Consider the following 24,327-nt stretch of genomic DNA (forward strand, 5'->3'; position numbering starts at 1 on the left):
GGACTTTTTGGTTAAGATGATTAGATCTATGAAGCACCGACACTTCAAAAATCCTGACGTGTCATGTTCGACACTTCCCGACACTCCCCGACACTCCAACACGCGTTATAGAAATTCAAAAAAGGTTTAAAGGTTGCGTTGCGTTGAGTTTTTAGTTCCAACTATTAGATTTGTTGGATTACGATTACTATTTTATTGAGTTTAATATAAATATTCGGGATATCTTATGTTTTTTTGCAAAATTTATGAATATTATAAGTTTAGATTCATTTTTTTGTTAAATTATTGAATATTAAATACAATATACACTACATAAATTAAAAATATTATTTAATATCAAAACGTGTCCTAACGTGTCGAAATCTAACATTTTTTAAAATTAACGTGTCGGAGTGTCGTGTCATATCGTGTCACGCGTCCCGTGTCGATATCGGTGCTACATAGGATTAGACTGTGGTAAGTGGTAAATCATTTTGATCCCTCATTTTTGTCCGCTGGACATGTTGGATTAGGCTTCATTCACAAAACAAATTGTTTAAGGGTTTTATTAGTATCATGTTACATAATCCAATAAAACTTTCCTACACACACAATTAAGAGGTGAGATCCATATTTTTTTTTCTCTTACATCATTCCACTTTCTCTCTCTTCTTTATTGTGAGGGTAGGAAAATTTTCTTATATCCTACAATATTATACTCATAAAACCCATTGTTTAAATCCAAAATGTCAGGAAAAAAAAAAAACACTCCGCCAGTGTTATATTATTCTTAAAATGAAAAATTAAGGATGTGTATATTCTTAAATTTTATTAGGATTTTAATACACTTTAATTAAATTAAAAATTAATGTTGCTTTAACTCATTTTTAAAAGAGCCTTATTCTAAAACGCTATTAGCCATGTACTAAAAAAAGAGAGGCTATTAGCCTACTGAGTAAGAGGAACCTATGCTTATTACGAAGCTCTCGTTCTTCTCATGGGTTTTTGTCTTGGTCCTGGGCTCCCAGAGATGGGATGGCACTATGGCGATGAGATATCGATTGTTTTGTTTTGTTGTTTATATCCTTGTTTTTATGTTGCGACATATATAAGTATCTCTGTAATAACAAAAAAAATTTAGGCATCAGAGTTTAAGTTGAAACCAATATTTACTCACTCATTTCTTTTTTTTAATATATCCAATTTGAATTCATTTCGCTTTGATGGAAAGTTGGGCTACATGATCTATCTTTTCCTTCTAAAATTTCGCCCTAATCGTTGATAACAAAAGTAAACCATAAAAGTTTTTAAGTTCAATATTTAATATTCCATTATGGTATTTTATTATGGGAAATAATTTTCTTATGTTGTAGGAAAAAAATTATTTTATATAATAAAAATAAAATTATAAATAAGATCCACAGTTAAGAGGAGATAGAAAAATAAAGATGAGATTTATCCTTGTGTGTAGGAAATTTATTTCTCTTATATAACATAAGAGAAATATAAGTTTTTTTTGGTAAAGAAAATATAACCCTTTTATTATATATGTTTGAGGGTTACGAGAGAACGAAAAATGAAAGAAGAGAAGTTAAGCAACAAGCTTGATTTCTTTTGGATGTTTACAACCCTCCAAAATCTTTAAATTTATAGAGTTTAAAATGTTTATCAATTTTGAAGGATTACTTAAGTCCCCCCTTCAGAAATCTTCAAATTCAAAGAACTAAAATGTTTATTAGTTTTGAAGAATTATGTAAGTCCCTCGCCCTCTTTTCTCCCATGTGGGGCGTGAGCTACTGAAGGGGACACGTCCAATGTAGGGCGTGAGTGGCAGGAAAGAGACATACCTCTTATGGGGCGTGAGCTGTGATGGTAGACACGCCCAACATAGGCGTGTTCCACTGGAAGGTCACGCTCAATCTGGGAGTGAGTGACTAAACTGCAGTCTATTTAAACACTCACCCCCTACACTCTTCACAACTCTCTCATTGTTATGCTTAAACTCTCTGATAGTTTGCACTTGTTTACTCATATTTTGTTTTATCTTTTTAAATCTTGATTTTAAAAATGAGTGCGAATTCTGATACTATTCGTGTTATTTTTAACGGTAGGAAAGAAGAAGGTCGTCGTGGTGTTATTTTTGTAGGGGAGAAAAGGCCATCACGTATTAAACGGAACTCAACGGTTGCTGAGCTACATCAGAAAATACGTCAAAAATTATGTCTTCAAGACAACCAATTGATCACTCTAGTCACGACAAGATTATGGCAATGTGAACAATACATTAGCTTGCAAGTGGTCGATGACGAAGACATCGATATGGTAATGGAAGAGTTCTTGAACCAGTCCAGAAAGGATTTCTTAGAGTTGTATGTGGATACTACCACCGCGGAGGAAGTTGTTATACCAATGAGGTCAGTTAGGTCTACTTCTCCTCTTAATGCATCCTCATCTGCTGCTCCTGCTGTTAACATGTCTGAGGAAGATGAACATGAACCTACTTGGGTTATGGATGAGGAGTATGACGAAGATGATGAGGAAAATATTGCAATGGAGGATCGTCTTCTTGCAGAGGATGCGAGTGCATCGGACAATGACAAAGAATGTGGCAGGTCTGGTACTGAACTTCAACCATGGCATGATTTGGGGGAGTCTCGTATCGTTGTACATCATGACACAACATTGAGTCAAGTACCAGAACATCCTGAAGGTATGCTATCAATTAATATATTGACAGTTTGGTTGTTGCAATTTTTGATTAAGAAAATAATTCAATTCTATTATTATTATTATTACGTAGTACATGTAGGCGATGCACCTGTTGATCCTTTTTGGTCAGAAATTCCACATTACACATATATTGATTGGGATTATCCAAGTGAGGCACAATCATGGACGCAGAGTTCGGGTTCAATCCAGGGTCCATGGCAATTGGGAGAAAAGTTGTTTGTTAACCAACACTTTACATCCAAAAAAGAGGCTCAGATGGCAATCAAGCGCTACCTCATGAAGGAGCATCAAGAAGCAATCGTGGTTGAGAGCACTCCCACATAATTAAGCATGAAATGTTGTGCACACGTCCAAGGTTGCCCGTGGAGGATCAGGGTAATTAAACCAACGTATGGTGAAAATTGGAAGGTAACGAAATGAGGTGGGAATCACAATTGCTTGAATGACCATCTTTCTCAAGATCATCGACAACATGATTCTGACGTTATTGCAGCACTTGTAGTAGGTACGTAATTTCAAATTAAAAAGCTAATTAAAATTGCAGTTGATATACTTGTTGTTATGTTAATGTTTATATCCAGCTTTTGTAATTCAGAGATGATAAAAAAGGAACCTTCAGTGGCCATTACGCTCGTTCAGGAGAGGATAACTCATTCATATGGATTCAAAGTTTCATATAAAAAGGCATGGTATGCGAAGCAGAAAGCCATGGCAATGTTATATGGTGATTGGGAGGAATCCTATGCATTTTTACCCAGCTGGTGTGAATATATGCTTCGTTTTTCACCAGGTTCTTTTTACAATATTCAAACAAAGGATTGTTTTGTTGCGAGGCAGTTGGTTCCCGGAAAACGTGTATTTGTTCATTGTTTCTGGACTTTCAGACAATGTTGTGAGGCATTTAAATTTCGCAAACCAATGATACAAATTGATGGCACTCATCTATACAGAAAATATAAAGGAAAGTTGTTGATTGCCCTAGCTCAAGATGGTAATAATGAATGTGTGCCACTTGCATTTGCCGTTGTTGAGGGTGAGACATTGGAGGCTTGGTCATACTTTCTTGCCAATCTTCGTCAGCACGCCACACAAGCGCAGAATATATGTCTAATTTCAGACCGGCATGTTAGCATATTATCGGCTGTTGAAAATAATCCCCTATGGCAACCACCCCATGCATTTCATGTGTTTTGCTTGCGACATGTTACAAGCAATTTTAATCAACGATTTAGAAATGACAAATTGAAGGCTAGCCTGATGAATATAGGTATGTTGCACACTATGATTGGTGAATTAAAATGTTGTATTTTTTCGTTAAGCATCAACTGTGTGTTTTTTAAATTGTTCGCAGGATATACTCCTTGCATGGTGGATTTTGAGAGGTCGCTAGCACGATTTCGTGACACAAGCAGGCAGGTAACGGAATGGATTGATGCCATCCCTAAGGAAAAGTGGTCGCGTGCACATGACCTTGATGGATGAAGATTTAGGCATATGGCAACAAACTTGGCAGAATCCATAAACAGGGTGTTAAAGGGAGCAAGAAACATGCCCATTACTGGTCTGGTAAAATTTACATACAGTAGATTGGTCTAATATTGCGTGGAAAGAGGTCAATCGGCTTGTAGACAACTTGAATCTGGTCATACTTATTGCAAAAATGTGATTGAATCATTGACACATAATGAATCTGTGGCAACAATGCATACTGTGCGTACATATAATGCGGCGGCGGAGGACCATGGTACATAGGCTGTGGCCCGCCTACTTGGCTCAGCACTGGCGGTCTAAACCAACCCTGCATATCAGTGCGCGGTCTAGGAGCAATAATAGGATCGGGTATCGCTCGAACCGATTCCCGCTGTCGTCCTAGTCCACGTCCCTCCTGCCTGCCACTAGGCACCTCAATGGTCAACATTGGCTCCTCAACAGTCTGCGTAGGTGGAGCCTCTGGCCCTGGCTCCTCTACTCGTGCCGACTCTCTGAATATGGCAATAATGCGACCAATCTCGTCATGGACCCACTCTAAGCCAAAGGCGGGGAACTAATCCACAGTAGTCGCAAAATATAGCATCTCCAACCCATCAATCTATAAAGAAATGAAACAACATGTGTTAATTAAAAATGTATAAACACATAATCATATTCAAAATTGAAGTGTCAAAACTTACTGCTCGTCCAACCCTGGCAGCTTTCCTGGCGACGAACCGTTTCCCTCGCTATCTGTACCAGTGTAGGTACTCATGGTTCGGGGACATCAACCCGACCAGTACAGGGGGAACACGTATGGACGTATCCCTGATCGTCCATCAATGTATGAAGGGCCTCATCTTACGCTCCCAATTATCATCCTTCTTCCCTCGCAGAGTTAGATCATGAACACCCTTAAGCTTTCTTGGTCTTCGCGGTATGGGCTGATCAAAACCAAATTGTCGCATACATCTATCCGGTTGAGCGCACTCAACTGTGTGGAAGCAAATGATAGGAGTAATGGCCAACCATAAGTACCGCCCGATACCAAACCGCCCGATACCAAGACTGCTCATGTGGCTTAAAGGGAGGTAGGGAATTAAACCTGTAATAGAATGTGTAACAAATTATCATACTCATACGGCAAATGAACATGTAATAAATTAGTCAATATGAGTTAATAAAATATACCTGTGACCAAAATGCCACTCTGGGTGGGTAGGCTACGGGTAGGTGGTGCAATGGGGGGGGGGAATCTAATCCAAGCCCATATCTGCAGTAATACGTGACAACCACCCATATTAACAGTCCGCGGGTTTGTTGACACACATAAATGTCTAAAGAGATGGGCGAGAACCGCAGACCCCCAACTGTATCCGCCAATGTCCGTAAAGTCCCTTGCAAGCAGTGGAACGTAACGACAAGCAATTTTGCTGCCACCTGATCTGTCACACACTAACCATGAGCCTAATAGCCGCAAAATGTGTGCCTTGGTGCAACGCCTCACCTCCTCAGGATTGTGTGCTACTATAAACCAATCAGCATATATCCTGTCTAAGTAAGAAATACGTAGATCGCCTCCGTGAATGTCTGTGCCCGCAACAGGGGCAGTCCCAAAAACCTGCTGACACATAGCAATCCAATCCAACGCTGTAGATCCGGTAACTGCCTGCCCGTCATTAGGCAAACCAAGCATAGCAGCCACGTCCTGTAATGTAACGGTCATCTCTCCCTGCGTCATGTGAAACGTATGTGTCTCCGATCTCCAACGCTCAACCAAAGCAGAGATCAAGGGGGTATCGATCTGAAGGAAAAACAACAATTATACAAAGTCCACATACGGTAATTTAATTAAGTAATTTAAAAATTACATACCTGAATATGACTCATACGTGTCACGTGTATGAACCCAGCTTGTGTCAAATAGTCAGCGACAACGTCTGGTATATCATCATGATGGGGTCCCCCCTGAAGTTTCCCTTGCCTCGTCTTTAACCCCCTGACCTTATCCTCGTTCCACACAACTTGTGAAACGTGACTGCGCTGTGTCCTCTTACGGAGTACCTCCCACCTATATGGGCCAGGAAGTACATGCGTACAAGGATCGAATGGCTCAAGATCACCATCGGATCCAGAGCGCGAGGACTCTGATGAAGACGAATGGGTCATAATAGAATACTACTACAAATGAAAAAGATGTACCCAAATTACTATTGATATTATATTAATTTACACTAAATAAAATTTAATTGAACTTAATTAAATAGCATTTAACTAACTTCAATTGTTATATTAATTTCAATTAAATTAACATCATTGACAATTAATTCATTTAACATTACATTATTCTAAAAATATATTTCAATACATTAAATAATTCAAATTCAACTTAAATTAATATTGCATACGTTATTCTTTTTTTACAAACCCTAATTATATGTGGTTAATTGAAAGGTCAATATGTTTGCAAGTGTCATTCATAAAAAAATATTTAGTCACAAACTAATTTCTAAGTGTGTAAATAAGTCATAAAACCAACATATACCAATTTAGAAGTAACTAATTAATTTTTAAGTCCATATCTAATACCTAAGTCACATCCCAATTCTCTTACATAGGTCACTAATATTTTTCGAACCCCCTAACAATTAAATAAAGTCACAAATATTTTTCTAACCCCCTAACAATTATCTAAGTCACTAATAACTATCATATATTAATTGCTTTTAATAAAAAAAAATAAACAGTAAATAGGGACTTACATGAGAGAGACAGAGCTTCGCTGCGCAAAACCCTCCAAAAGAAATGTAGAGAGAAGGAGGAGGAGGAGGTTTAGAGAGAGGATGGAGGGTGGAAATGAGGTAAAAAAGTGAAAAACCCATATATATAGACCACGGAGAACACGCCCATCAGGGGCGTGTCTCTCTCTTGCCACACACGCCTTACGTTGGACGTGTCCCCTTCAGTAGCTCACGCCCCACATGGGCGTGTCTCTCTCCATGAGAACACGCCCCATGTGGGCGTGTTTGGGTGCTATAAATTCGTAATATTTTACAAAACGACTACTTATTCATAATTTTTTTATTAAAAAAGTAATAAATTAATTTTTTTGCTGAGTAACCTTTGCTACCTTTGTAACCATCTCTTTTTATGTTATACGATGGAATTAGGGTGTAAATGAAACTAATGAGTTTAAAATAGTACAAGCTTAAATTTATTAAAAGATTTCTTTAAAAATCAGGCTGCAAGTAGGTTTGGCTTCTTAACCTCCAAGTCCGAGTCGTATTTTTTAATAAATATTTTATTTTTTTAATAAAATAATATCTTATTATTTTTTCATAAAATAATATCTTGTTATTTTTTAATAAAATAATAACTCATATCTTTTTTTTTTTAATTTTTTGCAATCTAGATTCTCATTTGGCAAATACATTTTTTTTAATCCTAAACTCTTTCGTCTGCCATCTCTCTTCTTTATGCTAAATTTTGCTACTCTTTTGTCCCGTTCTCAACTTCTCATCGCTTCAAGACCATTCATTGCTCACTTAAGACTTTCGCAACTGATAATAAATCCTTTGACTCTTTCCAAAATTTCCATTAAAAAAATAACATTTGAATTTTGGGTGTTATATGCATTTACATATATTATAAAGTATCGTAGACTGTTATACAAAAAAAAAAAAGTATCGTAGACTTGTGCAGATAATACTACCGTACAACTCGTTTGGTATCACATCTAATTAACCTGTATTGGTACGGGAATATTACAGAATTGAGTCAAGGCAAGATGAGAGTCTATGGGTATGGAGAAATATGATGATAACAAATTTCATATATTGTAAACTTGCAATAAAAAATAATATGATCCATTGAACGGCAAACTTAATTATTGATATCCATTTTTTCCCCCTATTCTATTTTTTTTCATATGAAAGTTAATCTTAAATGGAAGACAGTCATAGTCATAGAGCAAGTAGAACCACAAAAATCCTAAGCAAAAGTAATAAGAGATTATCATATACTTTTGCGTCTCTTGTTAGTCATAGTAAACTCATACATGGATTGGAAGAACATCTCTACCTCCCCGGGTCTTGTTTCTTCAAAGAAGCTAAACTCATTTGACAATGAGGTTCTCATAATGCGACACGAAATTGATGACACATCGAATCTTTTCTTTCTTGGTGCAAATGGGCACTTCACAATGGTTGGTATCTTGTTCCCTGACCAAGTTGGGGTGTTGCACTCTTCTACCTCCTCCATCACCTTTTTTGGTTGAATCATAAGCTTTAGGTTCATATCTCCCACTCTTTCTTCTTGTTTAGAATCAGTCAATCCTTCAGTTTGTGGAATACCTTGCTTCATTGAGATTCACTAACAAGCATAAACAAAAATATAAGCCATAGCCAAAAAAATAAACAATAAAATAAATTCTTCATATTAAAAGAGAGAGATAGTTAAATAATTGGAAAATTTTGCTATTACTCTCTCAACCTTTTTCGCTTCAAGCTAGAAACTTCAAAGAATGACGACACCGTGAAGTTATAGTTGCCAATGACATACCCATGTGAGAACAAGTCTAGGTACAATGGCAAGAAAGGCACTACTCCAATCCTATAATCCTATTAGAGTAATTAATGGCCTACACGTTTGGAAATTTTTGGACAACTTTCCTTATAAACTTTAATTTTTAGACCGTTACTAATTTAAACGGTAAATCTTGTATTAGTCAATTTTTTTCCTAACAATTTCATTAATGTATAACCTCCAATCATGCATATTTTGAATTTGTTATTGCCACGGTCATGCCAAGAATAACTTACCTGATCAAATACATAACAATATATTGATAAAGGACTTATTTGGATTCATGTTTAAAATTGTAATAAATAATTTTGTTATCTTAAATATAATTAACATATACCTCATATTATATATAATTATGTTGGAAATTTCAGCACGAGGGATTTCATATGGATTAGTGATAAAATAAGTGAATACTATATGGGTTCATTTTTTTGCAGTTACTGCAGATAAGTTATCTGCAGTAAGTCCAATACGATATCATTTTAGGGCGAAAATTATGATGTTTTTATAATTTTAATTTATTTCAGGGTTATTATAGTCTTTATAATTATAATTTTTTAATCTTTCAATCTCAAAACGACGTCATTTTGGAAGTAAATGCAGATGACTTATCTCATTAACTGCAAAAATATTTTTCTGATACTATATAAGGAAAATGATTCATAAATTCAACGTGACTATTAAAATGAAAAAAATATTCAATTAAAAGAACATAAAATTATAAAAATCATTAAAACTAACAATAAAATATAAAATAAAAGCAACACATTTGACATTATTTAAGATATACAATATTTTTTAGTTTCCGAGGTATTCTTCGGCCAATAGCCAAGACTAATTGGATTAAGATTTTAAAAGACTTTTTTGAGATAATTTTTTTTATAAATTTTAAAAGACTATTTAAAATTGGAGGGACTTTAAATACTTTTTCAAAAGACATTTTTTAAAATCAAGATTTCATAAGAATGGATTTTAAATGATTTTAATAAAATTTATAAGATTTGAAAGGATAATATGAATTTATAAGATTTTAAGAAATCATATGAATTTTTAACGAACATTCAAAATTACAAGAGTCAATAAAAAAATAACAAAGAAATGCAATGATAATAATAAAAAAGTAAAATCTAATATAATTTTCTCAATCAGTAAAATTCATGATAAAATTCCGTTTGGAATTTTTTGCAATTGATTTTGTAAAGCTTGGAGTTTTTATTCTACGTGATGAGAGTTTTGTAATCATATATTATATGCATATTTTCATTGAGTATTTCAAAAAAAAATTGAATCTGAATTTCTGGATTTTATTATATGAAAGTTTAAAAAATTTCTCAAATTATTTTCAATCGATACATTGAAACCTTAAACTGCTTTGGGGTTTTTGAAAAATAAGCTTTTAGTATGTTATAAAAAAAAATAAAAAAATAAGCTTTTAGTTATCTATTAACACAAAAATTGTTTGAAATCGTTTCCTATAGCGGAGGAATTTCGTTTATGAATGTATTGTTATTTAACATAGGGTTCATATTATAAAAGTTTCAATATTTCTTTAAATCGATGTTGTTTTATTGATGTAAAACGAAAATTAGTTTAGGGGTTTTTGTTCCTTTGTTGTTTTCCACTATTTTCTGTTATTTTTAATACATAAATTACACATTTTTATGCTAAGAAAAATCGCGACCAATAGCTTAAAAAACTATTTTTTAAACTTTCATAAACTATTAAAAATTGCTCAAAAATCTACTGTTTTTAAAATGGATTAGATTAAAATCTTGGTAGGTTGTTGTTTTTGAGTTGTTTGTGATGAAAAAAGTTAAAAAATATGTTGTTTTTGAGCTTTGATTAGGGGTGTAAATGGGCCAAGCTGGACTGGATTTTGGCCTTCATGGCCTAAGCCTACGTAAAAAAATATTTAGCCTATCTGGCCTATTGACCTACTAAAGACTTTATTTATAGGCCCAGCCTGACATATTTTTAAAAATTAGAGAGCCTTATATGGCCTATAGGCGTTGTAAGCCTCCATAGTGGAATATTTTTAAAAAAATTTAAAAATATTTTTAATAATTTTTAAAATATTCCCTTGACATTACAAGTCATTAACATGTTCATAAATTGTTGAATTTTTTTACACGAGATATAAATTTCACTAGTGAGCATTAAAAATTTTACAATAGTATAAAAAATAACTATAAAAATATACTGAGCAAAGTTCCATTCATGCATGCACTAGTACTTTTCATAATTCATAAAAAATGACAAAGAAGAAAGTGTTAACATAATACCCCAGCTCTATAATGTATATCATATACCCTAAAATAAATATATTATATTATTTTATTTAAAAAAATTAAATAGGTCAGCCTACAAGGCTTTAGGCCAGGCTTGACAAAATTGGCTCATGGCCTACTTGATAAAAGGCTTTCTTATGAGCCTAAGCCTACTCTACTTTTCAACATAGGCCGAGCTAGGCCAAGCTCAATGTAGACCGGGTTGTAGGCTAGGCCAAGACAGCCTGACCCATTTACACCCCTAGCTTTGATGAAGATCCCATGGCGGAACACGATTTCGAGAAGGTCGAAACGCCAAAAGAAGAAGAAGACACTGACATGGTTGTTAAAATCTCGATTTATCACTATGATTTTATGTTTTTTTTTTCATCAAAACGATTTTACCAATATTTCAAACGTTTTTACGATTTTTTTATATTATGATTTTACGTTTTACAATTTTTTAGTCCCCTTTCGATTTTACTTAAAATCTTGATTTTAACAACATTCACACTGCAATAGAGAAATCTCAAAAAATCCTAGAAATTGGGGTGAGATTGCGAGAGAAACATCCTATTTATATTATTTTTTAATATCCATTAAAATGATTAGAATTTGAATACCACAATATTATTTTTCCTTTGTTTAAAATTTAAAATGTTGATTGAATACCAATGAATTTAGACGGACTCAAAAATAATCTTTTAAAATCCTAATCGAATATCACATGATTTTTTTTTCAATTATTTAAAATTCTAATTGAATACCAATTGATTTTTTTGTCCAAAAATAATCCATTAAAATTCTTTGAAATCCCAATCTAATACAATCCGTAATACTTTCGAGATGAGAAATCACATTAAGTAGCTAAATCTCTCCAACTAAACATTTTCCATACATACATATGGCCATAGATCGAATTCGTATATAATTAAGATATAGGATTTAATTAAATTATATAGATGCACATTTCTCTCTCCTATATAAAAGCAAGTTGATAAGAGGGTCATGTAAAAATTTTTGTGTCAATTTCTCTCTTTACATACATTAAATCTGTGAGATCTAATCAACATTAATGAAGAGAGACACATATAAAAAAAAAGTTCATGTGAAATTTTAATACGAGAAGATACAAAAATTTGATAAATGTTATTACAAGCACTTAAATAAATATATTTTTAATAGAAGTATGAGATATATTTACATATTTGACATATTTAAACTTTATTTTCTTCACCAAATAATTTTTAACTTTATTTTCTTATTTTTTTTTTTTTTGATAACAATTTTCTTATTTTTTTTAACATGCTCTTAAAAATATCCTCTTTCGTCGTCAGAAGAGTCATCTTCTTGGCATAAGTCTATTTGTTAAAATAAGTTTAACTTTTTTTAAAAATAAATAAATAATAAAAATATATTTATTTTTGTTTAAATTAATATATATGGTAATTCTAATATCACTTTATTAAATCAACTTTTCCATCGTCCCGGGTTGCGAGTTAGAGAGTGCCACACAACAGTGAAGATAACATAGAATAATAAATTAATTAATTATTATTAAATAATTATAATAAAAAGAAGGCGATCCTCTTATGTCACTGTAGAAAGTCCAAATAGAACCAGGCAAAGACATTCTCTACTTAACCAGCTGCGTTTGGTTCAGATGTCCCTCAATCACCTTCAACCCCGTGTTGTTGTCGTTTACCCCATTAATTACTTTAATTTCAACGAGGAACGGTTTAAACCAAAACCCCACAACCCAACTAACTCATCCTTCCGACGTAAACGACAATAGAAAATTTTAACTTACCACACAGAAAAGAAAAGAAAAGTAAAGAAAAGAAAAAAAATTCTCAGCAACCAAACAGATCTCTCTCTTTTTCTGTTCTCCTCTTCTCGCCGGCGATAACTGCTCGAATGGCTCCGATTCCGTCGGAGAACGGCGTCGAAGGAGATGATGAGAAAGAAGAAGAAGAAGAAGAAGAAGAGGAGGAGCCGAGGCTCAAGTACCAGAGAATGGGAGGCAGCATACCTTTGTTGCTAGCGAGTGATGAAGCGTCTTGCATCGCGGTTGCAGAACGGATGATCGCCGTCGGCACACACGACGGCGTCGTGTATATCCTTGATTTTCTCGGGAATCAGGTCAGCTACCGTTCTCTCCATTCCTTATCTAATTTCACAGTGAGGAATGATTCTTCTGCATCAATTTCAGTTTGGTTTTGCGTATGCTCGTGTGAAATTTTGAGCTATCGTTGCTTCAAAATGGAGCTGGCTAGTTCGTTTTACTTTGTCTCAAGACGTTGGCGTATGCAGTGTTATAGATGATTGCTTTTAGTTGTTCATATGTCACAGCTCATAATCAGCGTGACAGTGTTTTATTTATTTATTTTAAGAAACTTTGTTTTACCGAGTCATGTCATTCCAGGTGAAAGAATTCTCTGCTCATTCTGCTGTTGTTAACGACCTTAGCTTTGATATGGAAGGTGAATATATTGGAAGCTGTTCTGATGATGGATCCGTTGTAATAAGCAGCCTTTTTTCTGATGAGAAAATGAAATTTGAGTATCATCGCCCTATGAAGGCGATTTCTTTGGACCCGGATTATGCAAGAAACACGTCTAGGAGACTTGTTGCTGGCGGTTTAACAGGGAATTTATATTTGAATTCAAAGAAATGGTTAGGCTATCGTGACCAGGTTTGTCAGATTCTTCTAATACTTAAAGCCGTAAATTCTTAGTTGTTCACCTTGTGTATTATTTTAACTATAAAAATATCCCATGAAAAAAAAAAAAAAAAAAGGTTTTGCACTCTGGTGAAGGTCCAATACATGCAGTGAAGTGGAGAACACGTCTTGTTGCTTGGGCAAATGATGCAGGAGTGAAGGTTTATGATACCATCAATGACCAGCGTATAACATTTATTGAAAGGCCACGGGGTAGCCCATGGCCCAAGCTTTTGCTTCCTCACCTGGTTTGGCAGGTTATTGAAATATCTATGTCGTCTTGCTATTTGGTTGTGTCATTACAAGAAACAGTGTCCGCTACTATAATTGAATTGAAGGCTTTTGTTTTGTTCTTTAAACTGCTGCAATGGTGTCTTATTTGTCTGTCATATTATTTCTTGGTAAGACTGTTGTTGCTTAAGTTTTGTCCTTATTTTACAGGATGACACCCTCTTGGTTATTGGCTGGGGAACATCTGTCAAAATTGTTTCAATAAGGACAAACTGTCATCAAGCAGCCAATGGGACATACAGGCAAGTTCCTTTGTCTGGTATGACCCAAGTGGATATTGTGGCATCGTTTCAAACGAGCTATTTCATCTCAGGAATTGCCCCCTTTGGTGATGCTTTGGTTGTTCTAGCTTACATTCCTGGAGAAGAAGATGGAGAAAAGGATTTTAGTAGCACTGCTCCTTCACGGCAGGTATTTATATTCCTTGCATATGATATGAAATGAAATTATTTGACTTTTCATTCTGATCTGGCACCTATGATACTCTTTCCCACATCTTCCTATTTTTAAGCACAACTAGATTTCTTAGTTCATTTTCACATTCACTTAAATAAAGGGCTGCCTCCAAGCATTTTAATTTACGGTTGTCATAGCCTGATCCTTAATACTGGGACGTATTGGACATTTGGAATTTTAATTTTTGTGAAGTATAATTTTTAGATTGCTTCATATTGTAGAGAAAGCAGTATCAAACCAACGTCACTAGGCTTCCTAGAAACTAGTCATTTTAATACTTGTTGCTATTACATTATTTAGTGTGATATGTCTCATGGAGGTTATATATCATCTATGCATTTTTTGATATGCTCCTTGCTAGCATCGGTTGTATAAGACTTAAAAGAATGTTTAACACTAATTGTATGTGTCAATTGCTCTTCAATGTGGAAGCAATTTTATGCTTATGAATCATGAAAGGCAAGAGAAGTAAAGAAACATTTGCATCATCCTCTTCGTTGCCCATAAAAGATTGATTTGTTCTTAATGTAAGTAAATGTAATTTTGAAAAGGGTAATGGGCAAAGACCAGAAGTACGCATAGTAACATGGAACAATGATGAACTTTCGACAGATGCTCTACCATTACATGGATTTGAGCATTACATGGCAAAGGACTATTCCCTTGCTCATGCTCCCTTCTCAGGTTAACATCTGTTTAGTTTTGTTTATGATTTATGTCGTGTTATGAAATGGTTCTGCATGATTACAGTTGCTTTGCTTGTTCACCCAAATGTAGGTAGCAGTTATGCCGGTGGTCAGTGGGCTGCAGGCGACGAACCGCTTTACTATATTGTATCCCCAAAGGACGTAATTATTGCAAAGCCAAGGTTAATGTCAACTTCTTGATCCTGTTGTATTGTCCTAAGTGATTGATTCATTTGTGTTGACTTATCACCAGAAAAGATAAAAGGAAGAAAAGAAGGACACTATGTTCTTTATGACCTTATCCTACTATACCTGAAATGCCTTGTTTTTTTTTTTTTTTTTTTTGGGTTACCAAAAGTTCAGAATAGATGGGAAGGCATGCCCCCTTGCAAGGCCAGTTAAGATATAGTCTATATGTATAAGTTTGGGAATTAGTTTTCTAGTGATTCAATTCCTTATTTACATAATCTTCAATGATTTTATAGTATATACATGATATCCTTCTGTAATCATTTATGATACTCTAACATATTACATATTCTGTCAAGATATTGTAGCAATTCTAACAATTATATTTAGATTTATATATATTTCATGGTGTGCCCTTGACTTGCCACTTGCCAACTGACTGATTGGCATGGAAAAATGTTATGGTGCTGTGTATAGGTTTGGATGTTCAATGTTGTCCACTTTATCAGTGATTGTGCTATTCCTGTGTTATTCTATTTCGTATATCATAGAATGATAATCTAAGGAGCGGTTATTTGTTACTCGTTTCAGTCAAGAAAATCCAGATGCCTCTAAGTGACTATAGAATAAGTGCAATGCTTTCCTCTATGCAGAGATCCTTCAACATTTGTCATATTCCCTTTGGCACGAAACCAATCTAACCTCCATTGTCCCAAAGGGACTAGAAAAATTAAATCAAAACAAATGAAGGCTGTTGTTTACCTGATGCTTTATGCTCAAAAGAGTTGATTAATTTTTTTTAATATATCTAAAATATTATGCTATTTTTATAAATTGGTATACAAATTTGAAAAAAAATAAAATAAAAAATATGGATAGAAATTAATGTATTTTAATAATCAGGGATGCTGAAGATCATATTGCTTGGCTTCTTCAACATGGATGGCATGAAAAAGCTTTGGCTGTGGTGGAATCTGGTCAAGGACGAAGTGAACTACTTGATGAGGTATTTAAGTTTATCTTAATTCAATATGTTTTATACTTTCTTTTAATGCTTATTAGGGTTAGACGTGTAAGCTTGTACAAAAAAAAAAGGTGTGTAGCACATAACAGTGGAATAAGGTTATGCATGTATGCTTATGGAGGCAATTGATTATGTGTATGTGAAGTATGGGATTGCGTGTGCGTGAAGTTTCCTCAAGCATTTTGGTTATTAAGTAATTTGTCATCATTTATTTTGCTATCAATAGCGCTGTATAGAATTTGACACAAGATGCAAGTTCAAAGGGAAATGAAATGAAACCTTCAATTTTATCTACTTGTGAAGTATGATTTCATTATATCTTAATCCCCCGTCCCTACATTTATAGAGAAACTTGAAATTGATTTGATCAGATTTTAAGCATGATTCCTCCTTGAGATTTTATACTTATTTAGTCATCATTACTATATTTTGCATGTTATATATGTATCTATGAATTCTTTTGGTAAATTTGTTCATTTGAGCGTATCTGAGATTCATCTTTGCAGGTGGGATCTAGGTACCTTGATCATCTGATAGTGGAAAGAAAATATACTGAAGCCGCTTCTTTGTGTCCCAAGTTGCTTCAAGGATCAGCCTCAGCATGGGAGAGGTACCAGTACCACATACCATTAGTTGTTAGTCTGTTTTACAGTTCTTGTTTGGTAATTGAGTGTCAACGTATTGCTTTTCAACAGATGGGTTTTCCACTTTGCACACCTTCGTCAACTCCCTGTTTTGGTTCCTTACATGCCTACAGAAAACCCTAGATTGTGTGATACTGCTTATGAGGTTAGCTAAAGCATAAAACAACAGTCTCTGTTACAAGTAATGTGTTTGCATAGTATCTGTAATCAATTGACTTGGGATTTATTCTGCTTTTGATTCAATAGGTTGCTCTTGTTGCACTGGCCACAAATCCATCCTTTCATAAGGATCTCTTGTCCACTGTTAAATCCTGGCCTAAAGTAATTTATTCTGCATTGCCTGTTATTTCAGCTATTGAAGCTCAGTTTGATACTTCATCCGTGACTGATCCACTCAAGGAGGTTAGTCTGACTAATTATATTTACATTTTCAATCTCTTAACAACCTGTTTACGTTAACATGTTCCTTTTTATGTCAGGCTTTAGCAGAGCTGTATGTAATTGATGAGCAACATGGGAAAGCTTTCTCGTTGTATGCTGATGTAGGTGGTCTTAATTAATTTTTCTTGTTTTCAGGAAGCAATTACATTGATTGAATGTCATACAAATGCTTTGATAGTAGAGTCTTTTTTTTGTTTTGACTTCTAATTTACTTATTCCACCTTATTCTGTTGAAACTTTCAGCTTATGAAACCAGAAGTATTTGACTTCATTGATAAACATAACCTACATGATTCAGTTCGTGAAAAGGTATAAATGTAATTTGTAGAAGTTGAATTTATCTTGGAATTCTATATTTTCTAAACAGTTTTACAGTGTCAGCTGATATGCAAAACATATTTCATATGCACCTGCTGAATCTTTTTACATGTATTGGTGTAGTATATTAGGATCTGGTTATTCATGCTCTCAGTCTCACATCTCTTATATGCTGTTTGGAGCATGAAATTGAGCTCGGAATTGGAATTGGACCTATCAATTCTAATTATCTTGTATTGTGTACATTAGAATGAAATTCCAATTCTATGGAATTCAAATATAACTATTTTATACTATTTTCTATTCTTAGCCTACACCTTAAGAATTAAATTCTAATCACAAAAGTTTAAAATTATTGTTTATTATCTTTGTTGCATGTGTACCCGAGCAACCATTGCTGATGGCATACACTTGCAACTATTGGCCATGTTGTGCGCACCAACGGCATACTCTGGTGTTTGTCATCACCGGCATCCCCTGAATCACCATTGTCACTGACATCCTTCAATCACCATCGCTGTCTTTTGATCCCTAGCATTGCTTGTGTCCTATAATCACAATCGTGTCATAGGTGTCCTTTAATCACCGATAATCATTGTTGCCAACATTTTTTTTTGCATCCATGATCACCGGTGACGTATTCGTATAACCTTAGACGTAATCCAACAATGCAAGCTCTATTGAAAATTATATTTATATGTAATATTTGAAAATTGTATTATTTATTAACTTAAATTTAATTGTGATATTCTTGATATTATGTTCAAACAATAGAATTCTAATTCAATTAGAATTGCAATTCTATATCTCATTTATTTGTTTCAAACATAAAAATTAATATTCTTAGTCTATTAATTCTAAATTACAATTCTATTTCTATCATCTTAGCGGATCCTTAGATTTATTGAATGCATAGAAAATTGGATGAACCAACAAAGTCCCATCCCAGGTATTTGGAATTGGGTGATTAAGATTTGAATGTTCTCAGACTTATTTGAAGAGGAGAAAAAATTATTGAATTTTCTTCATGTTCTGTTTGTACTTGTAACCATTATCTTAGAAAACCAATAATTTTGGGGAGAAGGGAAAATAGAGATGTGACACAAAGGATGATCATAATATTTTATTAATTACTCAAGATGGTTGTGATACATAAGCTGATCCTATCCTATACCTCTATTTATTTATGCTATGACTACAAAGTGACACTTACACCCTTTATACTGGGTGCATTATAAGTAACTAATTACTTAAATCCAAAGTCCTTTCCTTTTTACCGTACTATTCCATAACACTCCTCAAGCTACTATGCTTTCAGCTTCTTAAAAAAAAACCGGTTAAAATAAAACAAAGAACATAAATCTGATCCCATCAACCAAAGAACTTAAAGCTGACCATATATCTTTATTTATACTAAACTACAACTATGAAATATACTTATAACCTTTACTTTGGGTGCTTAATGTGTAACTAATTGTTTGATACCGAAAGCACTATTGTTAAAAATATACTGTATCCTTAAAAATTTGTTTATATGATCACTGGAAAATTTGTCTAACCTGTGCCTGTTCAGGTTGTCCAACTGATGATGCTTGATTGCAAACAAGCCATTCCTCTCTTAATACAAAACAAGGACTTAATAACTCCACATGAAGTTGTGAAGCAACTTCTAGATGTTGATAATAAGTGTGACTGCAGATATTTCTTACATTTATATCTCCATTCATTATTTGAAGTAAATCCACATGCTGGGAAGGACTTTCATGATATGCAGGTAGGCTTTGTTTCTTTCATTTAACCTTTTCAAGTTCCCTTTGTGTTAGGTTCTTAGGTGTAATTCAATGCAGCATTTATATTTTGAATTGATGAAAGCCATGTCTTTGCCATTATGAGTTCGACCCAAAGTAATTGCTGCCTTGTTTATTTCTGATAGAAAATAAAAGACAATCCTTGGTAAGGAACAACTCTGGGTTTTATTATGTTTTAATACAAAACGACATAAAACACTTAAAAGACAATACGAATGTTTGATCAGTTCTGATCCAATTCAGATTCAATCTGGTTTACTAGCAGTTGTTAGCTATTGCTGCCAATTTCTGTTTGCAACCTGCAGACTGATGGCCTTTCTTTAGTGATGCATTTCTTTGTTGTGGTCCAGCTGCATCATTATCCATTGCGGCCTTTAATACCATATTAGTGCTCAGTTCTTTACTCTTCCATTTTTGTTTTTTGTCTGGTTATTACAATATATGTCTTCTGAAGCTAAACATGAATAATGGTTTGCATGTGCTGCCTGTGATGAAATGCCTTTTTTAGCTAATATGATTTTGTCTATTGCATAGGTAGAACTCTATGCAGAGTATGATCCAAAGATGCTGCTACCTTTTCTTCGAAGCAGTCAACACTATACCCTTGAGAAGGTTTGGGATCTACCAATGACTTTGACAGCTATATATTTGCATGCCTGTGAACCAAATTCTCCAAATTGTTTTTCAGGCTTATGAAATTCTCATTAGGAGAGACCTAATGAGAGAGCAAGTCTTCATCCTTGGAAGGATGGGAAACTCAAAACAAGCCCTAGCTGTTATTATAAATATATTAGGGGATATAGAGGAGGTATTTCATCTTTTTCAATTAGAAGTAGTTTTTGGTGTCAACCGACATGCAAATCTTGAATCAGAATTTCAGCCAATTATATGCTGAGTTTGAAGTGTTCATAATTTTTTGTAGGCTGTAGAGTTTGTCACCATGCAGCATGATGATGAACTCTGGGAAGAACTAATCAAGCAATGCCTTCACAAACCTGAAATGGTAAATCTTGATAACTAATTGTATGTTTAATATTTGGGCCTGTTTGATTACATAGGTTTTTGTTTTTTTGAAAAAGAGAAATGTTTGGGAGTTGGTTCCTATTCCATATTTTAAAGACTAGTAAGAGATCTATAAACGGAAAACCTGGAACATCTTTTGGATATATATATATATATATATATATATATATATATATATATATATTTCCAAAAATGTGGTGGCAATTATTGTAAATACCTACATCATTTTGAGTAGTCTCATCTCTTCCTGTGTTTTTTTACCTTCATTTCCAGTGTCTCTCTGGGCTGCTTATTTTTTAACTTCCATCACCGGGCCACATATCTATGCTGTCTCTGTCATGTCAAGGCTTGCTTGCTACTTCAGCACCATAATGTCTGAAGGCTGAACTTCTCCATTTTCTCTGTCTCATGTGTCTAATGCATGTTACTGTCCGTGAGGACAATGACATGCCAGCACCCCTCCTCCTTTCATTTTGAAGGTGCTGCCAGATGAAATGTGTTCACAATTAGAGATGATCGCATTGTGCGTCTACAATGAAATATTTTTTGCCATTGTATGCCTTTCTAGGTGCCCTCCTTCTAACACCAACACCTGGTAGGAAAAGGCTTTGGTTGTTGTCTAATGCCTTTCCAGATGGATTAGACGTGCCATCATTGTAAAAGTCATTTTTTAAGGAAAAAAAGGATAAATCTTACTCGGGAACAAATATTCCAAATAGATTTTTAATTGTTTTTCTTAGAATATTTAGGGAATATATCATAATATTACTATTTTATCCTAGAATATCATAAAATATCTTAGATGATCTTTTAGGAGTGGTTTCCATAATTTCATTATATTTCATGATATGTTTCCTTATTTAATTAGGATCTACAATTATTATAAATAGGGGTTATTGTTTTGTCTTTTGTAACACATCCTTCATGTCTCATCAATATTAATTTCAGATTATTGAGTTTTTATTCACTCTTTTCTTCTTCCCCTCTTAAATTCCTATCATTTCAACAGTTTTTTTATTTTATTTTGAAAGTTGTCCCTAATATGTTACAATTTTTTTTTTCATTGATAGAATTTACAAATTTGTTTGAGAAACCAAAAAAAGTGAAACAGAAACAAATTTGCCCGGTATTCGCTTATTTTGTGTCCCTGCTCTTTCTCAACTTTGTTCCACGATTAATTATTGTAATTGACAGGTGGGCATACTGTTGGAGCACACAGTTGGAAACCTTGATCCCCTCTACATTGTAAGTAAGGTTCCCAACGGGATGGAAATACCTCGGTAAGTAATAAATATGACTTAACAGAGATTACAGTATAGTATCTAATCATAAAACGTATGTAAGGAAAAAAAATATTAGTATTTGCCTATTTGGGTTGTAGATCGCATTAAGTAGGAGATGCCTATCTATCCAGTGCCGGACTGCCGGTTATGCATTTGCAAGTTGTTCACCATGTTTTGAATTTTAACTGATTGCTCTGATAGTTTGATTATTCTGGCTTCCCAATTCCAGCTATATTCTGTAATAAGTAGCATTTGTTTCCCACTGTGTGTAATTTCTCTATCTGCTTTTCTACAGTCTCAGGGATCGGCTGGTTAAAATTATCACTGATTACAGGACTGAAACATCTCTCAGACATGGATGCAATGATATCCTGAAGGTGCTTTTCTTTACCATCCCTTCCTTAATTTTAATCTCATTAATTTGATACAGTAAGATATCTTGCTGATTGGCTTTCATTAAAATAGGCGGACTGTGTCAACCTATTAATTAAGTATTACAAAGAGGCAAAGCATGGGATTTATCTAAGTAATCAAGGAGACGAGCCACAAGCTAAAAGAAATGATATTAATGCTTCTCATGTGTTTGAGAAATCCCCGAGTCTGAGAACCATGGAAGTGAAGTCAAAGACTAGGGCGGGTGGAAGATGTTGTATATGTTTTGACCCCTTTTCTATACAGAATGTATCAGTCATTGTTTTCTTTTGCTGTCATGCTTATCACACAACTTGTCTTATTGATTCCTCCTATACTAGTAGTAGCAAGAAAGAGATTGAAGCTACTTCCCAAGAGGCAGAAATGTATGATGTTTACAATGATTATGTGGATGATAATGGGAATGACGATGGAGAGACACAGGTGGGTGGCACTCGTATGCGTTGTATATTGTGTACTACTGCTGCTAGTTGAGTGTGTTCTGTTGGTGCATGTCTGTGTCTGCCGCTTGTGCTTGCTTGGTTAATATTTTTGTTCGTGGTTGCATGCACATGGTACATGTGTGGCTTCCCCTCTTCGTGGCCCTTCAATTTGATGTCAATTTGTTTATCAATATAGTTATAGTTTTATTTAAATTTTTACGTTGTCTTGATGGCTTTAGTATATTCTTTAGAATCAAGTTTTCCTTGAATACCAGGTTCCTTTAGATATGTTTTCCAACTGGTTGTCTATTCATTTGTATAGGGAGAACTAGTGGACGTAGAAGTGAAATCTATTGCAATGAATCTAAGGACTTTGTATTTAACTAGGTTGGAGTTTTTAAGGAAAAGGGAGAGTTACTTCATATTATGTAATTTTTGAAGACGTACAGAAAGTAGAGTCATGGCAAGTAATCTAGAAGCAGAAGGTTGACACTACAATCGTATTCTTCGCATTAATTCTTTTTTTTTTGGTAAACCGCATTAATTCTTTTATGTTAAGTATTGTTGGGTGAAACATGTATATTTATCCAAAAAAGCAAGATAATCTTGCGGTAATTTTTTTAGTAGTCTAGATTATAGACACACCTTGCGTATAGTTTTTAGTTTACAGATATATTTTTCCTTATACAAAAGGATGGTGCAGAACACTATCTTTTTGGATCGAAACACAAAGCACATAAAATTCACGGATGATCTTACAATGCTCCGTGAGAAATTCCATGCACCTTGTACTTTGCCCGCTATTAGAAGGAAATTTGCTTTTCAACAAGATTCGTATTAACCAAAGAAAATTAGCTCAAGTGGTATATATTTAATTTCACTTAAACAAAGTCTTAAATTCAAGTCATGTGAATATATAAAATTTTATTTGAGAGAGACAGCCCATCATATATATATATATATATATATATATATATATATATATATATATATATATATATATATATATATATATATATATATATATATAGGCAAAAGTATTTCTACAGCAACTTTAGATAACAGCTGTTATTTTTAACTATATTCTTCCGGGAGAATATAGTTATAACGTTAAAGTTGCTCTTTTTTCTCTCTCCTCATTTACTTTTCAGAACTTTTTTGCTGACGTGGAGAGAGAGAAAAGAGCAACTTTAACGTTATAATTATATTCTCCCTGGAGAATATAGTTAAAAATGACAGCTGTAGATAAGCTTATCTAAAGTTGTTATAGAAATGTTTACCCCATATATATATATATATATATATATATATATATATATATATATATATATATATATATATATATATAGGGTCAGGATCATTTTACACCAGTGTAAGTTACACTCTCAATCTTGTCCATTGATCCCACTTATATCTAAGGGTTAAATTTTTTTAGTAATGTGAGCCATTGAATACAAGTAAATCAATGGTCAAGATTGAGTGTAAGACTTCTAACTCTTACACTGGTGTAAGAATATCCTGCCTCATATATATATATATATATATATATATATATATA

At 33.9% G+C, this 24,327-nt stretch overlaps 2 protein-coding genes across 3 annotated transcripts; both read left to right on the forward strand.

Annotated features, from left to right (window-relative positions):
- Positions 1-3,306: 3,306 nt before the first annotated feature.
- Positions 3,307-4,191, forward strand: LOC133291153 (uncharacterized). The gene is made up of 2 exons (XM_061489361.1): positions 3,307-3,976; positions 4,061-4,191. The coding sequence occupies exons 1-2, from the start codon at positions 3,307-3,309 to the stop codon at positions 4,189-4,191; spliced, it is 801 nt and encodes a 266-aa protein (XP_061345345.1).
- An 8,544-nt stretch (positions 4,192-12,735) lies between these two features.
- LOC133291166 (vacuolar protein sorting-associated protein 41 homolog) lies at positions 12,736-23,229 on the forward strand. 2 transcript variants are annotated; one of them, XM_061489371.1, is made up of 19 exons: positions 12,736-13,172; positions 13,456-13,725; positions 13,830-14,009; positions 14,194-14,454; positions 15,051-15,183; positions 15,277-15,367; positions 16,278-16,380; positions 16,905-17,008; positions 17,094-17,187; positions 17,289-17,444; positions 17,522-17,584; positions 17,727-17,792; positions 19,375-19,575; positions 20,144-20,221; positions 20,298-20,417; positions 20,532-20,612; positions 21,827-21,912; positions 22,211-22,292; positions 22,381-23,229. In XM_061489371.1, the coding sequence occupies exons 1-19, from the start codon at positions 12,948-12,950 to the stop codon at positions 22,819-22,821; spliced, it is 2,835 nt and encodes a 944-aa protein (XP_061345355.1). In that variant the 5' UTR covers positions 12,736-12,947; the 3' UTR covers positions 22,822-23,229. The 2 variants fall into 2 exon arrangements, with proteins under 2 accessions (XP_061345355.1, XP_061345356.1); XM_061489372.1 differs by having other exon boundaries at positions 13,074-13,172; positions 13,514-13,725.
- The last annotated feature ends 1,098 nt before the right edge of the window (positions 23,230-24,327 follow it).

This window comes from Gastrolobium bilobum, unplaced genomic scaffold (assembly GCF_033153095.1).
Source record: "Gastrolobium bilobum isolate Gb01-03AN ecotype WA unplaced genomic scaffold, APGP_CSIRO_Gbil_v1 utg1383, whole genome shotgun sequence".
Taxonomy (NCBI): Eukaryota; Viridiplantae; Streptophyta; class Magnoliopsida; order Fabales; family Fabaceae; genus Gastrolobium; species Gastrolobium bilobum.